Genomic DNA, 17,169 nt, shown 5'->3' with positions numbered 1-17,169 from the left:
GCTCCAAAGCCATTGCTTCCCACCTGTTCCCATCATCCCAGCATTAGACTAAGACTGGTAAAGACCTGCCTCCTCCCCCAAATACATTTAGGGCCTCTATTCCCAAGTGAAAGATGAAGCCATGGTATCTCTTAATACGGATGAGGGTTTATGTTCACCTGATCTTCTCTTGATTGTCCTGTGAGTCCAGAATTTACATAGTGAAAGAGGCCCAGCATTGGTTTTAAATGTGTCAGGCTGATGTTCTAGCTCACTGGGCATTGCTGTGTCATTGCTGGTGATTGAGTACCAACAGTTAACAGTAGGGCTGGGCCTAAATGGAGAGGCATTTTCTTGTCCACAGAGGCCAAGGTAACCCAGCCTAGTGGAAAGGTGATTCATCTGACATGGGCAGCTGTCAGACAAGAGGAAAAATACCAACTGGAGAGCTTTGGGTGGCTTTATGTTCTTTCTAGGGGCTGAGTGAGGCTTTGCTATTGCCTTGGCAACTATAGGATAAGTCCCAGTGGATAAGGTTGCAGGCCTGTGCAGTCATTCCCAGGTGGTGGGCGCCAGTCTGCTGCTCAGTCTGCACCAGGATGATGCATCCTCTAGGATATGGTACTCCTTTGTAGTCAGTGACAGAAGGATCAAAATGGGTTTTTTTTTTTTTTTTTCCTTGTGATTAAAACGATACTACTCTCAGAACTGCTTGCTGCTGTATGGGCTGCTCCAAACCCAATGTGTATAGTTGGTTAATAATGATTTTCCTCTCTTATGATTGAGGATCTTCCTGGTATTTTTAACACCAGCCAGGAGTGTAGGTCACAAGGCCCTTTACAGCCCAGTGGTAAACATAGGTGATGGGATGAAATATTGTTATTAGCAGTCATAAATATCTTTGGCTTCTTGTTAACCCAGAGCAGCTGCTTTTAATCCTGAGCGCTGGCTCAGGTCATGGGTGTCTCTGACATAAACCCCACTGGAGTCTGATACTGTTATTTCCGATTGGAATGTTCTAGGTTTAGCATTCCTTCAGTCCAGCTGTGATAAACTGTTGCTTTCAGCTCCTGTTCTGTTTCTAATTTGATTGGAAGTTTTTATTTGGTCTATTTAATATAGTTGAAGGGTAAACAGCATATGAAGCACTAAACTTCTATAAAGAGGTATTTTCCCAGACTCAGATTTACTTCTCTAGTCCAAAGGAGGAAACTGGCCAAGCCAGAGGCTTTTCTCCTTTCTTTTCTTTTCTTTTCTTTTCTTTTCTTTCCTTTTCTTTTCTTTTCTTTTCTTTTCTTTTCTTTTCTTTTCTTTTCTTCTCTCTTTTCTTCTCTCTTTTCTTTTCTCCCCTTCCCCTTCCCCTTTTCTTTCCTTTCCTTTCCTGCCAGTGCAGGTGACAGGAAGAAGGATCTGATCTAGAATCTTCTCAAGTCATTGGGCCCATCCTAGAGATCACTGTATTGAGTAGAGCTAAAACCCAGCCTCGGGAGTGGCATCCGTCACTTCACATGGTATTCCTTGTATAATGCTCCACACAGTGGATTTATTTTGGAATTTTCTGTCAGGTTGTTCTTTCTGAAGAACCGAAGGAAACTTGTCCTGCCTGCTAAAAGCCTTGGATTGCAAAAGACTCGAGAAAAATTGATGGCCCAGTCACATTAACTGTTAGGTTTTATGGTTGCACATTTGTTCCTTCCTGTTCTTTGCTCTGATTTATTTTGCATTTAATAGTGCATTTTGTTAAGTGCAAATATTTTGCATTTTAATAGTCATCGTTTGAGGGGATGTGAAGTATAAATAATTACTGTTTTGTTTTTGTTTTTCGGTTTTTTTTGTGTGTTTGCTTGTTTTGGAGTTTCACCCTTTACCCTGGGCTCTCCAGGGAGGTCTTGAACCTGTGGAGGGCTCTGGCATGCTGACCCTCTGAGTGTTCGTTTGCACTGGGAGGCCCGTGTCCTGGTAGGACCCAGATTTTCCAATAAGGGGCACTGAGGGAACAAGGCTTTGGGCACCGGCTGCGTCTTTAAGTTGCACGTTTGTCTTGAACTCCTGGTCTGGGTTCAGCACTGCATGGCCCCTTGGTGGTCCTCGAGTCCCTCCCTGGCACTGTCTGCCTCACTCCTCTGTGGAAGTTCCTGCCAGAATGCTCTCTCCTTGTGGGATTTGCCCTTCATTGAGAGACCGGGGTTTTCCCACATGTGCTAAGAGGGAGAAAAGGAGTGAATGATTTTTAGCCAGAAAGCCTGGGTGAGAATCCCAAAACTGCTTCCGAAGTTCCTGAACCTCCCACCTGGAAAATGGGGTGATAACATCTGCCTCACAGAGTGCTAGGAGGATTGAAGGGCCCACACGTGCCCAGGACACTTGCAGCTGCCCCACCACGCCTATCACCGGGGGCTTTTGCTTCTTGGTATGTCCCTGCTCGGTCCTCAGGCCTGGAGCACAGCTGTAGCAGTCACCACCTTTCCCCTAAAAGCAGTTGCTGTAAACAGCTGCAGTGAGACCTCTGCCTCTGCTCTGCTGGCCTATTACTGTCTTTTGGTACTTTTTGGCCTTACATCTGACAGCAACTGTTAACCTGCAGTTCTTCCTTAACCCACACTTTGGGAAAATAAGTTTCCATTCCTCCCCTCCCTCACTCTCTTCCTCCCTTCCATGCCTCTGAGCTACAGGCACCTGCCTCCCCTAAGTCCTGCATTATGCTCTCTCAGAGGCTCAGAGAACAGTCTCTCCTACTCCATGCTTCCCCTGGCACCAGGCCTGCATCCTGTCCCTCCCCGTACACGGTCAGTCTCCCTGTCCAGCTCCCTTCTCGTTACTGTCCAGCATCTAGAATTTTCCTCTCCTCTGTGATTCTCACCCTTGCCTGCTGATAGGTTTGGGGCCCCTCTGTGGCAGTCCTCTTTGGGGAACCTCATGTCCCCAGCCCTCCAGTTGTAGGTGACTCTTGTCACCGCTGGAGTTCAAGGAGAGGTATTGACCCACCTCTTCATGCCCGGCACCTTCCCTTCCCAGTTTTTGTGGTTGGGTCCCCCCTCTGCTGAGCCTTCCAGAGTGGACTTCTTGTCCTGCTCAGGTGCTCTTTCCTGGGCTTCCTTATGCCTGACCTTCCTCAATCCTCAGCCTTCTTGGCTTTGGGGACAGGGCTGTGCCCTGGTTTCCTCCCGGCCTCCCCTAATGGAGTTGGGGGAGCATGCTCCCCAGGGCACATTTCTGGGTCCTCATCATACAGTTCACCTTGGGGTTCTCATCAGTCCCACGGCTTCAGCTGGTGTCACCCAGTCTCCGTGCCTGTGTCCACAGCCTCTCCTGGGCTCCAGGGGCCGATGGGGCTATTAACAGGACCTACCTCCTCCAGAGGGGTGAGGACAAAATGAGACAGCACTGTAAAGATGCTCAAGATTTCCTTTAGTGAGTGCAGTCTCCATGCTTGCTCCTGTCACCTGTTCTGATGGGCCCTATGTGACTGCTCCCTGTCCCCCATCTCTTAACCTGCTTGTCCCCTGTCCCTGCGTGTCCAATTCCTCCAGCAGCCCGTCCTGTTTCCCACCTGCCACTCTGACTCACCAGTGGCCCTGATTTGGCAAGCTCTATTCCCTCTCCTGCTCCCCTCAGACCTCTCAGGTAGGTTGCCACTGAGGGTCTCTTTCCCCGGTCCTGTGAGCTTGGGCTGTGACTTCTGCCATGTGCTGCATATACAGGACTGGTTCCTTTGTCCCCCGCACGGCTATACTGAGGGCACGTCCTGCGTTGGTCTTAAGCGTCCTGGGGCTGATTGTGTAGTGTATCCTGACCCATCCCATCATCCTAAGACCCGCTGTCCCCCAGCAGGCAAGCTGGTGTGTTCACAGACACACGCTCACTGGCACCTGACAGGGCAAGGCCTTTTCCGGGGACACTCCTCAGAGTCCAGAGAGATGGGGTGACTCCTCTTTGGCAGGGATGGGGGCAGGGGCCTCTGGCTTCCTCAGGAGAGCCACACAGCACCCCAGAGGGTGGCAGAGCCACCAAAATGTGCTTTCACTGTACATTGCTTTGGGCCACCTCGAAGGGCCTTCACAGGCTGTTTTGTTCGAGTGCCTTGTTGTAGAGACGAGTCTGCCTCCCAAAGGTGAGGCGCCTCGGGTCACACACAAGTGAACCCGGAGCCAGAAGAAGAGCCAGGCGGCCACTGCTCGTCTGTGTAATTACTTCCCATCACAGGGACAGTTTAACCGCGTTCTCAGTGGAGTCCTGGCCTCTGCCCAGGGGCGTGAACGCGACGCTTCCTCCCGGGAGGCACGTTGCAGTCCCGTGGCCCGGCCGTGCTGACACCCTCCGTGCGTGGTGTGGCGTGTGCAAAGGCCCCGCTCCGAGTGGGCTGTGAGTCCGCATTCATTAGCTGTGGACTTTGTGCTCTTGTGGCAGTTACGGGAATATTCCGGCACCTTTATAGCATGTGATTCTCAAGGGCTCTGGGGCCATGCAGGGAGGGAGCCAGGTCACGAGGCAGAATTCTCCACGCTCTGCCTGCTGACCCTTTGCATTGCTGGCATTTTCCCCCTACTGCATGCAAGGATGACCTAAGGAGACTGCCTTCTACCCTTGGGTTTTACAAGACAGCTGTATGCGAACCCTAGATCCATTTGAAGCCTTTTCGGCATGTTGGTCCAGAGAGCCAGGGCAGGTGGAGTCGTGGGCTGTGAGTAGGTTTGATCTGGGTTCTAGTCCTGCTATCTCCGGTCACATGTATAACTGCCCTGGGCATCAGTGTCTCCTGTTGTAAAATTCTGAACCCTGCTGACTTAGAAGCCTGCCAGTCAGAAGTGCAAAAATGTGAATGTTTTTTGTTTTGACTGCACGGATACCCCCTCATCTGTGGGCAGAGTCCCAGCCTCCTCCGTGTCCAGGCCCTGCCTATCGCCTGCCTTATTCCTTGGCACTCCCTGTCACCCACTCCAGGCCAGACATACCATACGCACAGTGCAGGGACTGTGGGAGAAGGGAGGAGATGCAAGTGTGGCCCAACAGGGTCGTGTCTCCTGTTATTCCTGGGACCCCCGGGTCTTGCTTTCCAGGCAGATGGGGGGGGGAGGGGTGAGCTTTTCTTTTCCTCAGGTGCTTGTGCAGGTGATGAAAATCCCAGTGGAGGCCAGGCTGGTGAGATTGTTAGAGATGCTCCCCAAGTATCCAGGCACTCCCGTGTGTACACCTCTTACCCAGGCTGAACCCCCACCTTATAGGGGAGGAGGTGGGTTTTATTTCCCCGGTCAGTTCTCCTGGCCTCTTCAGGCTGCCCTCTGCTGGACAGTCCTGGGAACAGGGTGTGGGGCCTCTGCCTCTGGTGCTTGTTTCACTGCTGCCTAAAGCCCGCTGGGAATGGGAAACAGAGGCAGGCGATAGGACTTCTTTCTGGGTGCTGCTCAGCTAGCCTCATTTTCTCTTAATACAGAAGAAATCCTCGGTAGCATTTAGGCTTTGCCAGGTCACCTGGAGCTGCGCAGTATTCTTGCTGACTTTTGTTTGTGGCACACGAACGGAGAAATCTAGCAGCCTCTGAGGTATGCTAACTGTAGTAGAAGCCTTTTCTGAACTTTGAACTTGTAATGCAGCAGTCAGGAACTCATATGGATACTACTGCCCCCCATTACTAGTTCTGTAGATCTTGGTCAGGTTGGATCACTGACTCATCCCGCTTTGCCTGGACTCGGTTTTAGCATCGTAAGTCCTGTGTCCTGAGAACATCCTCGGTCCTGGGAGAACTAGCTGGAGTGGTCGGTCTCCAGACAAATTCATGAGCTTCTCTAAGCCCCGGTGCCCCGAGCAGAGATAGTACTGCCTACTTCCTGGGAGTGTTGCGGGGACGTAACAGGCTAGTGCCTGTGGAGTGCTAAGCAGGTGTACCAGTTTTCTAGCGCTGCTGTAACAGAATGCCCCCAATGGGGTGGCCTAGAACAACACAGATGTGCTATTTCACAGTCCTGGAGCCCAAAAGTCTGAAATCAAAGTGTCAGCAGAACCATACTCCCCTTGGGCCTGTAGAGACGCTCCATTGCTTCTTCCTAGCTTCTGGCAGTTTTCTGGCCCTTAGGCATTCCTTGACGATAGATGTCTCCCTCCAATCCTCTCTCTCCACGTGGCACTCTCCCTGTGTCTCTCTTCACATGGCCATCTTTCCTGGCTGCATATCTGTCCCTTCGTCCAGAGTTCCCCTTTTTATAAGGCCACTAGTCATGTGGATTAGGGCCCACCCTAATGACCTCATTTGAGCTTGGTTACCTCTGTAGAAACCCTATTTCCAAATAAGGTCATATCTTAGATACAAGGAGTCTGTATCTTTTGGGGGGGCGGGACATAATTCAGTCCATAGCAGCAGGGTTTGCTGTGACCATTACTGCCTTTTGTGTCATTATCTTTGCAATCATCACGAAACCAAGAGTATCTGCGAAACAGCTCCTGCCCCCAAGAGGAGATGGCCTGATGAAGAGGAGCTGACTTGGCAGTTAGAATTTGGTACCCGGGAACCATTTGAGCCTGAAGGATCTAGAGACAGCCTGTCTCATTGCTGGCTTTGTTCTGCTTGGTGCAGATGGAGCAGATGAGGGGCGAGCTACTCCAGGAGAGAGCTGTCAAGCAGGACTTAGAGTGTGACAAGATTTCCCTGGAGAGACAGGTGAGGCTGGCTTTGGACTAGACCCCCCCCCCCCCAACAGGGTCGTCTTTGCATGGCATCCAAAGAGCTCTGGGACATAACCCGCCCGAGAGGTGGAGGTGTTCCCAAGGTCTTTTTTCCAATGATATTAAATCTGCTTGGAGGTTGAGCAGCTTGGGGAGGAGAAATTGCAGGTGGTGTCTTCTGGATCCTAAGAGGGCTGGATTTTAACGCAAAAGAAATGAAAAAGCCGTGAGTTGCTCAAAGCTTACTTGAATCATTTCTCTTACATGCCATTGACGTAAATTCTTCACTGAATACTATGTATGTTATTGGCGGAGGAGCCTATTTTTCCTGCCTCCTCCACCCCCGATAGGTTTGACAGAAGAGAAGGCCACGCCTCTTGCCTGACATCTAGGAGTCCTAGGACGGCCAAAGATTTCACTTGGGCTCCTAAGGGCACGTGGTAGAACCTCTTCTCTTGGCCTGCCAGGAGCTGAGTGCTCTTGTTTCCCTGGAGACATTGCTGGCTTCCCTAGGTCCCCTGGGGCCATGCACCCTGTCACGGAAGGCAGCCTTATCACAGTTGCCCACCAAATGCTGGCTCTACCCCATAAACCTGCACAGAGAGTGCGGCAGACACACACCCCTCACAGCACCCCCGTCTGATTCTAGAACAAGGACTTAAAGAGCCGGATTATCCACCTGGAAGGTTCCTACAGGTCCAGCAAAGAGGGGCTGGTGGTACAGATGGAGGCCAGGATCGCTGAGCTGGAGGACCGTCTGGAGAGCGAGGAGAGGTGAGCCCCACCAGGACCAGCTACGGTGCAGAGGCCTGGCACGTAGTGGTGGTCACACTGCAGAGTGCTTTCCCATTTGTGTCTCTTGTCCTCATGAGCCTTCACGTGAGGAGGGTAGAGCAGGTACAGTGGATGAGAAAACCGAGACCCGTCCCAGTGAGTGCTTGAGGAAGGTAACCAGGCTGAATATACATCAGCAGGACGACAGCACAGGAAGCCTACTCCTGAGTCCCCGGCTTCCCCACCATGCGGCTGCCCCTCTCCCCACCCCTTAGCAGACCACGCTGCCTCATAAGCTACTGAGGTTGAGCTGGTTTAGAGGCAGGAGGTTGACTCTGCCCCGGGGGGGCCAGAGGTATTGGAGCAGAGGGCAAGTGCCATCTCAGAGATTGGCAGGACCCCCACAGTGGGTGGGAGGCATTGGGATCAGAGGGCCACGCTCATTTCCAGCAGATTCTCTGCAGCTAGCTCTAAGGTCACAGCCTGGGGGCCAGCACCAGGGTTGAGCTTTACTGGCCTCTGTTCTCACTCTTGGCCCCTCACCTTCCTGGAAGGGGTGAGGTGCATGTGCATATGGCACTGTGCACTGTTTTTCAGTAGGACTTTGGGGCTGGGCTGGAGCAGCCTGAGACCCGTGATGCTCACACCCTGGCAGTCAGGGACCCTCTGCTGTAAAAGTAGAGTCTGGGACTGGAAGAACTCAGGGCAGCTCCAGTCCCAGCTCTGCCTGTTGCTGACTCTGTGGTTTTAGGCGGGTCACTCCCCTTCGTAGGGCACCCTTTCCCTCACCTGTCCAGGAACAGCCACTTCATCCCATACTGTCGTGTTCTCCCACCCTAACCATCACATTGACCAGGCTGCCTGGCTGGAGCTTCCCCTCCTCCACAGACTGCCCTGGGCCTCCTGAGGGGCTGAGATGAGAGGGTCTCATTCTCTCTCCCCCACCTTTTCAGGGAGCGGGCCAGCCTCCAGCTCAGCAACCGACGGCTGGAGCGGAAGGTGAAGGAGCTGGTGATGCAGGTGGACGATGAGCACCTGTCCCTGACTGATCAGAAGGACCAGGTGAGGGACCCTCATTCCCAGATGGGATTTTACACCCCAGGTAGGAGGGCGATGGAGTTGTGGAGGCTGAGTCCCTTCTTCCCCTCACCCCAGGCACATCGTAGAACAGTGTGGCCTTTGTAGCCTCCTTCAGTAGGGGGTTCAGTAAGCCCTAGCCCCTGAGCTGAGACTGGTTGCTCCCTTTGCCATCTCTCGGTCTCTTGGGGAGACGGTGGCTGGATTGCTGGCCTGTCTGTGCTGGACTCTTCTCTTTCCCGGCTGGACTGCGCTACCAGCTAGCACCCAACCTGCCCTCTCTCCCAATGCAGCTGAGTTTGCGCTTGAAAGCAATGAAGCGACAGGTGGAGGAGGCTGAGGAGGAAATTGACAGACTAGAAAGTTCCAAAAAGAAGCTGCAGAGGGAGCTGGAGGAACAGATGGATGTCAACGAGCAGCTGCAGGGACAGCTCAATTCCATGAAGAAGGACCTAAGGTGGGTGAGCGTGGTGGCCCCGTGGGGACCGTGATTCCTCTGACATTTGAGGAGAACTTGGCGCTTTCAGGGCGTTCTCACTCCTGGTGTCTGAAGCCAGTTCCTTGTTGTCGCCTTGAGGGGTCATCCCATCCTAGAGAGTGGCTGCATCCGCTTGGGTCACCCCATCTGTTCATTCAGGTCTCATATGTGTCATCCCCAAACCAGTCTCCTGATGTCAGCTGGGAACTTCATCCCTCTTAGCCATAAGGAGTAACCAAGGCTCAAAGCAGGAGGCCCAGCTCATACCACCATGGAGAAAGCAGCTCTTAGGCCAGCACTTAGGACTCCTGCTTGTAGGGAGAAATAAGATAAGGTTTGGGTTCATATCCTCATGAAGACTAGACTATCTCAGGAGAGAGCTGTTTCTAAAGCTCCCCTGCTGTGATAAGGGGACTGGGGGTGGGGGTCACTTTACCTGCCCCAGGGTCACTGGGGTGCAGGGTGGATTAGATTCATGTTCATCCATAGAGCTAAGCCTTTCTCAGAGGCTGACTATGCTGGCAGCATAGGTGGTTCTCTTGTAAATGGACAGAAGACCCCAGCCCGTTAAGAATCCTGTAAACAGGGCCTTTCTATCAAGAACCTGGCCCCAGGGCTGGCATTAGGGTGCACCATTTAAGGGGGCACCAAAAATCTCAGTAATCAAGATAGATAATTAATGCAATATTATAAAAAATAAATGCCAACAGCCCATGGTAAACAAGATAGCAAAATTTAAGATGGAATCAACAACGGGGGCATCTGAGTGGCTCAGTCAGTTAAGCTTCCAACTTCGACTCATGTCATGATCTCACGGTCCGTGGGTTCGAGCCCCGTGTCGGGTTCTGTGCTGACAGCTCAGAGCCGGGAGCCTGGTTCGGATTCTGTGTCTCCCTCTCTCTCCCTCCCCCTCTCTCCCTCCCCGACTTGTGCTCTGTCTCTCTCTCTCTCTCAAAATAAATAAATAAACAAACAAACATTAAAAAATTAAAAAAAAAAAGGGGGGGGGGTGGATCAACAACAGCACCCTGACAAGACATATCGTAGTTTGAGGCAAAAGGAAAAATCAGTACTACCCAACTTGTCCCAGCCCTGCCCAGCCCTTCCTATCAACACCAGCCTGGGGCAGTTTGCTCCCTGCTGCTGAAGGAACTGTCAGGTGCACACCAGCCCGTGGGCTTCTCTGCCAGCCAGTGGGGTGGACAGACAGGAACCCGAGACCCTTCCTTCATCCCCTGAACAGAGATGAACCGCAGCCCAGGGCCTGGAAACATGCCCCCTCTTCTTTCAGCAGACTTAAGAAGCTGCCGAGCAAGGTGCTGGACGACACGGACGATGATGACCTCAGCACGGACGGGGGGAGCCTCCATGAGGCGCCGCTGAGCTACACTTTTCCCAAAGACAGCACTGCCATCAGCCAGATCTGAGTCCCCTTCCAGGGCTGTGGAGGTGGCCCGTCATGCCTCGCGGAGACCCTCAGCCAGCCTCCTGCAGCGGGGACCTGCAGCTAGCTGTACACGCACGGCTGGGAGCGGGAGCGGCAGCGCCCACGCGGAACAGAGACCCGGCGTCCCCTGGTCACAGGACAGGCTGATTCCTCCACGTCACGGTCCTCCCAGAGTCTCTAAGGGGTAGCACGCCTCTCCCAGCTCAGGCAGGTGGCTACTGCAGCTTAAATGTTGACTCCCGAGGCAGAGGAGCCACCACTCATTGCAGGGTTTGGAGAATATGATTTGGCAGGCGGAAGCCCGGGTTCTGCACCGCCATCTGCTGGCACCGTTTGCAGTGCTGCTCCTGCCCCTCCTCCCTCCCCCACCAAGGAAAAGGGTCCAAAGTGCTAGTTATTATCTAACAACAATTGTGCAGGGGAGAGAGAGGATGTATAAACTGTACATATTTTAACCCAGATTCTCATGGACTGCTTCTGTTGCCCTGTGGAATATTACAGAGGCTTTGTAGGGTGGCTTGTTTGTAAACTCCACACCTCTAGCTTACTATTTTTTAAAACACAGAGCTATTAGATTTTTATTAAGACCTAGATGAGAGAGAGGGTAGAATACAGACTACTTTGGACACGAGAGTTGGAAAGAAGGAATTGCCGTGGTGTTAAGGGACAATTAATTCTGAGAAGAGAAATTCAAGTGGTCCTAGTAAATAACTTATGGAGGGAGAGAAAGTCTGAGGATCACTTGTATCTGTGGCCCTGCTTACTTATTTTATCTAGAATTTTGTTGTCATTTCTGAACCCTGCTGAGACCAATTCCTGGTCACCAACTGCAATGTCTTTACCACAGTTGGGGTAGGGAGACTTTTAAGTAAGGCTTTTGGCAAGTGATGTAGTTTCTAGAGGGATGGGGTCTTACTGTCATTTCTTATTGGTTCTTTGCTCCCTCTGCCCACATCAGGCCTCCGAGTAGCCTCCTCTGCCTAGGGTTGCTTAGTGGGGAGTAGGACGGTGTGGGGACAAGGCTCCTGGACAACCATGTGAGGAAGAAAAGGTGGTGTCCAGTAAGGTCACGGGGAAGGGGAGGAGAGGAGATAAGCAGGCATGTATGGGTATGCGGAGGAAGGAAGAGAAGGAAGTTCTTGAAAGCTGGGGGGATGTGTAGACAAGGGGCAGATTGAGTAGGATTTCGAGTTTATGTCAGAAAAGCAAGGGAAAACATGAAAGGAGGTGTTTCTATACAAATTGGAAGGCTCCTCCCAGCTTCCTGGAACAGAGGGACATTGGCCTGCACCTGTAATTGGGATTCAATGAGGTCTGTGGCAAGACCATGTTGCTGGGACAGCATTATAGGGAACATGGAATCAGGAACATGCAGTATCCCAGTACTTCCTCCTGGCTTTTCTAGTGTCACCTCCCACTTTGATTGTTCCCAGGAATGGCCAGAGGCCAAATCCAGTCACAGTTGGGCCCCTATAGGTGAGGGCCAGAGTGTAGAGCCAGCAGCTCAGGAGGGCCACGCCAGGGAGAGAACACTGTAAGATGTGTGTGTATGCACACACACACACACACACACACACACACACACACACACACAATGGGGCAGAGAGAATAGTGTTCAGTTGCTTTGACAGTGTCCCCAGGCATTCTAATTGATTGGAAGCCTGTGGACCAGAGAACTCTATGACAGTTGCCAAGAGGAGCAGGGTGTTTCAGTGTGCTACCTACCTGAGGTCACAGAGCCCACTGAGCAGGATTCAGAGTAATCAGCTGGGTTTAAGGGCAGGTGTCACCGTCCCCTACCCCAGGATTTCCCCCCTCCCCCACTCCAGTTGAGTCAAACCCTCTTCCACCTCTGCTGGCTTGGAGTGGTTCTTGCCTCTAATTACTTATTTGAGGTGTGGAGAGATTCTTCCCTTTAGCTGTTCATTCATTGAGCAAATATTTATTGGGCATCCATCATGTGTCAGGCACAGTCCTTGGCCCTGGGAATACAGCAGCGAATAAAGCAGACCAAAATCTCCTCCTGGAGTGCAGTTAGGGGAAAGAGGGTGATGACAACAGTCATATAAATGAACACAGAGGCTGAGCCCCTCCCTACCTAGCCCTGGAGCTCTTCTGTGCTCTTGGGGACACAACAAGCCTGGTTCACTGGAATTCCCTTCGACCCTCAGTATATTCTTGGTTTCCCTGCTTCTTCCACCATCCTTAGAATTTGCCAAGTCTGCCTAAAAATGCCTCAGCTCACTCATAACTGCAGGTGGAAGATGAGAAAGGCCGGAGATGCAAGAACTTTGGGGGTGAGTGTCCATCTTGGTTTGTGAGAAAGTCACTGTCTCTCTTTCTTGCCAGTTCCTTGTGGTAGCCATGAGTCTGGCTGCAAGAAGCAAAGGTGCCCATGAAAAGAGAACAGAGATCACCATTCAAAAGGGTTGAATCCTTACTGGAAAAGATGGGCCGCTGTAGATGTTAACAAACACATCACCCTACATAAGAATGGCTCTAGCAGTGAAGCATGTGGTGTAGCGGGCTGGGAACAACATTGGACTGGGACTTGAGAGGCGTTTTCAAGTCCTCGCTCTTCTTGCCCTGGTGACCTTGACAGGGGTGACCTTGATGGGGCCTGTGCTCCAGAGATTGCCTGGAATAAATGAGGACCATGGTGCAAGGTCCTTTCCAGCTCTGACATGCTATCATTTGATTTTATTATATACTCATTTTTTTCTGTTTGTTGCTTTAAGAACTAACCCTATTCAAGAATATTTTCTTTAGCTAGCTTAAAAAGAAAAAAATATTTTATTTAATAAACAAATACGTGGCCAAATGCAATGCCGAGGAGACAATCATGGTATATCTTTATAATTTTTTTTTTCCTGCTTCAGAGTGTCATTTGACAAAGGCAAGAGGCTTATTCTCTTGGGCTACAGCTTTTGGGTATGTCTGATTGCTTTGGTTTGTCATGGGGAAGAGACGTTCGGGCACATCTACCTCCGTGTGCGTGAACTGGATAAAGCAAGGTTGCCTTTCAATAAATGGTGTCACCCAGCAGGAATCTTGACTCTCCCATTATTTTGACTCCCTTGTTTGCTCCAGAGCTTGGCTCTTTGTCCACCAAGAAACAGCAAGGTGAATGGCTGGAAACTGCTCGAGGAGGTGGAACTTGTCATGCCTGGGACCCGTTTCTGAAATAAAAGGGTGGGTGTGGGTCAGTGATAAACACTGAGAGAATTAATATGCCTGCTGCTGGTGATGTGCTGAGAAATCCAAACTGCCCACTTGCAGAACAAGGCAAAATGGGAAGTGTGTTAGTAACTGAGAATAAACAGATACTCCCTGTTTATTCCTTGTACCTAAACTAAAATGGGTTCTCCAACAATCAGCGTTTACACATGATCTCTCTTGATCGACAACAGGCTGACTGCAGGTACCAGGGTCCCCATTTTACAGGAAAGAATTCCTTGTCCATGGAAGGGACCTATGTTGCTCATTCTTTGTCCTCACATACATCCTCTGCCCTGTTGCCTGAAGGCTGCCTCCTCCATGACCTATGGCCACCCTGTTCGGGGTCAGCCCATAGGAGCAGGTGGGGGTTGGGTATTTCCCTGTTGTCACTCCATGCTTCATGTAACATTTTGGGCTGTGGCTCCTATGGAGACTCGTGACTCCAGCACCCACAGGACTTGGGTGACCATACCTCTCCTTTGTGCCTCTGGTCCTAAAGCTGGTCCTGGTTTCCTATTGCTATTCCTCTGGGTCCCTTGGCAGCCCTGGTGGGTTCCTGCAACATTGCCTACCCCCCTCCCCCACCTCAGTGCAGCTCTCCAGTGCAGCTCTTTACTGAATTCTTTGGTTCACTGCAGGTGGGTGCTGTTGCCTATACAGAGCTGTGCCCACTGCCCTGTCGATTCCCCCAACGGTGTAAATAATCCTGCCCATCCAGCTATTCTGCAGCCCCTGACTCCTCCTATTCTGACTGAATGGAGCATCTCAGATATTAAATGAGATTCTCTAATTTTAATTAGTCCTCAAAGGCTTTGCATAAATTCTGTTTGCCTTTTTTTTTTTTTTAAAGTAGGCTTCATGCTGAGCACAGAGCCCAACGCAGGGCTTGAACTCATTCCCCCGTGAGATCAAGACCTGAGCTGAGATCAAGAGTCAGATGCTTAACCCACTGAGCCACCCAGGTGCCCCTGTGTTTTTCCTTAAGGTCAGGTTTGTTGAGGTATCTATTTATCATTTGTAGTAAAAGGTGCTCTTGTTAGTGTTACCTGCTTTTGAAACTGGATTTAGGCTCTTTCCTTGGACCCCCTGCCAGGGTCTCTTGGTGGGGACAGGAGACCCAAGGTGAGCCCAGAGCCAAAGGGAAAAGTCCTTCCAGGCCTGAGGCACCCTCCTCCACATTCTTGGCATTTCTTCTTTGAACTTGATAGCAGCAGTGATCCCGTCTTTGTTAGTAGACAGTCATTAGCCAGAAAGGTTTTTTTTTAATATTTTTAAATTTCTGTTTATTTTCAAGAGAGCATGAGTGGGGGAAGGGCACAGAGAGAGAGAGAGGGAGACACACGATCTGAAGCAGGCTGTCAGCACAGAACCCAGTGTGGGGCTTGAACTCACAAACTGTGAGATCATGACCTGAGCTGAAGTCGGACACTTAACGGACTGAGCCACCCAGGCACCCCAAGCCAAGAAGTTTTCTATTCGAAATTTTCACATGATGGGGAAGTGACTTGACAGCAAGTTCCTGTTAGGGGCTAAATAGCCCCGAGGCATAAGTCCCAGGCTTTGCAGAGGGATCAGCAATGCCTTGACCCCATTCTCACACCTGTCGAATACCCGGCACTGAAAATCATTGTGGGCATTAACGCGTGTCTTCCTCCACAGGGTGAGATTTGAGTGTGTACCCCATGCCAGGCTTATCAGGGCTGGAAAAAATGTGCCAGTGCAGTTCCCAAAGGCATTCAACAATAATATCTACCCTGCGGGGGGAAGTTTGCAAGTTTCCCACTGTGCAGAATCCGGCTTGCCTTTACAACAGATTGTCAACAACTCCTTGGGGATGGGGAGCATGATTCCAGAGGTTTCCTGGGTAAGCAAAATTAAACAATTTTAAGAGCAAGGCAGAAACCTCACTAGGTAAGGAATCCGAGGCTCAGAGAAGCCTCAGATGTTTGGCTATAGCTCACCTGTGGAGCCAGTAGCCAGCCTGTGAGCAGAAGCTGCCGCCCTGGGTCAGGTGCTGCAGCAAATACAAGGTTTAAGCCACAGTCAGGCACCTTCAGGAGCTTACAGTATAATAATAAAATGGTGATGATTAAGCTAAATGAAAATTATAATTATTCAGTCCTTCATACGTTTATGACATAGCAAATTTGTGTATTTTTCCCATGTCTAGTTGCTGGCCTTCCCAAGGGCATGTGGGTGGAGGTGGAGGTGCCACGAGTGGAGTCTGGGTCTCGTTCTGGGGCTCCCACTCTACCCCCAGGAATCTCTGCTGCCCCTCACCCACACTCACCACCCCAGGGGACAGAGGTCTTTCATGTGATCCTGTGTTAGGGACCCCTCAGGCCCCTGGATCTTTCCTTTTTCGGATACTCCCTCAGTTGTTGGTTTCTAGGCAGCTCAACCACTGGTGGCCTGCCCCCACTCTCGGCATGGCAGTCCTTTGGAGCCACAGACCTCATGGATGAGGTGAGTCACAGATTTTTAGCTGCTCATCTGACTTCCTGTCTCTGGTGCCACTTGCTGTTGGGCTGCCGATCTCTTATTTTACCCTCAGTGGCCTCTTGGTGCTTTGCTAACCTGACCTCTCTGGGCCCAGTCTGGGGTGGGATGGCTGCTCTAGGTGGTCACTGGGCCTCTCCACATTCTCACTGCATGAAAGGTGGTCTTTCAGGAACATCAGCAAGTCCTGGAATTTGGGTGGTTCTCAGCGAACACTTATCTTCCCAGCCCCCAGATTGCTCTCTGGGGAGATCCTTCTAGAGCAGTATTTAACAATAACCTCCATTGTGTACTATCCTTTCCTATTAGTCTTACATTCAAAACTGCACTTGCAGCCTGAAATCAGCAGATTGTTCTCAACAGAACACTGTCTACTGAGGTCACTAATAAAACCCCTCACCTCAGAGTAGCTCATTGAAGAACATCAGGTGGGTGGGCTGGAATCTGAAAACCCTGGGCTGCATAGCAGTGGGCTGCCTTCCTGGAGGTGATGGCATAGTCTCTGCTAGGCTGGGAGGGGTGGGTCCCAGGGGGAAAGCGCTTTGGATCCTGGATCCCTGCAAGTGAGCAGAGGCCAAAGCATGTCTAGGGAAGGCGGAAGTCTGAGCAGAGCCAACTTCAGGACTTGGAGCCCTGTGCAGAAGCTAATCACTAAGGAAAGAGGTCCCTCCGCCCCAGCTGTCTCTAGGACTGGGAGGGCTCTGGCTGTTGAAGCCAGACGCCTGGTCACCTTAATCGGGTGTATGAGCTGGGCATGAGGGTTGTGTGTGCTGGTCAAGGAAGCCGATAGACCTGCCTCCCCAGCCACACAACAGACAGAGTGCGCCCCTTCAGGACGCCACACAGGGAGTCTACAAATCTAATCAGTTTTGCCCTGTGGGTGATTCTTTCTTGGTTTTTTATTTTGTTTAAACTCCATTATAGTTAAGAGAGCCTGGCTGGCTCATTCGGAAGAGCAGGTGACTCTTGATCTCAGGGTCATGAATTTGAGCCCCACTTTAGGTATAGAGATTACTTCAATAAATCCATGAACTTAAAA

General features: G+C 51.1%; 1 protein-coding gene across 4 annotated transcripts in view; it reads left to right on the top strand.

Moving 5' to 3' along the window:
* Positions 1-13,461, top strand: part of CGNL1 (cingulin like 1) — a 161,246-nt gene extending 147,785 nt beyond the window's left edge. For 3 of the 4 annotated variants that reach the window (XM_043555333.1, XM_043555335.1, XM_043555336.1), the window contains 5 exons: positions 6,548-6,631; positions 7,286-7,410; positions 8,364-8,472; positions 8,781-8,944; positions 10,257-13,461. In XM_043555333.1, the coding sequence (XP_043411268.1) occupies positions 6,548-6,631; positions 7,286-7,410; positions 8,364-8,472; positions 8,781-8,944; positions 10,257-10,392 (618 nt within the window). In that variant the 3' untranslated portion in view covers positions 10,393-13,461. The remainder of the gene's footprint in view (positions 1-6,547; positions 6,632-7,285; positions 7,411-8,363; positions 8,473-8,780; positions 8,945-10,256) is intronic. The other variant, XM_043555334.1, reaches the window with a different exon arrangement.
* The last annotated feature ends 3,708 nt before the right edge of the window (positions 13,462-17,169 follow it).

This window comes from Prionailurus bengalensis, chromosome B3 (assembly GCF_016509475.1).
Source record: "Prionailurus bengalensis isolate Pbe53 chromosome B3, Fcat_Pben_1.1_paternal_pri, whole genome shotgun sequence".
Taxonomy (NCBI): Eukaryota; Metazoa; Chordata; class Mammalia; order Carnivora; family Felidae; genus Prionailurus; species Prionailurus bengalensis.
Note: the sequence above shows the minus strand (reverse complement) of the source record. Positions and strands in the feature narration are given on the sequence as shown.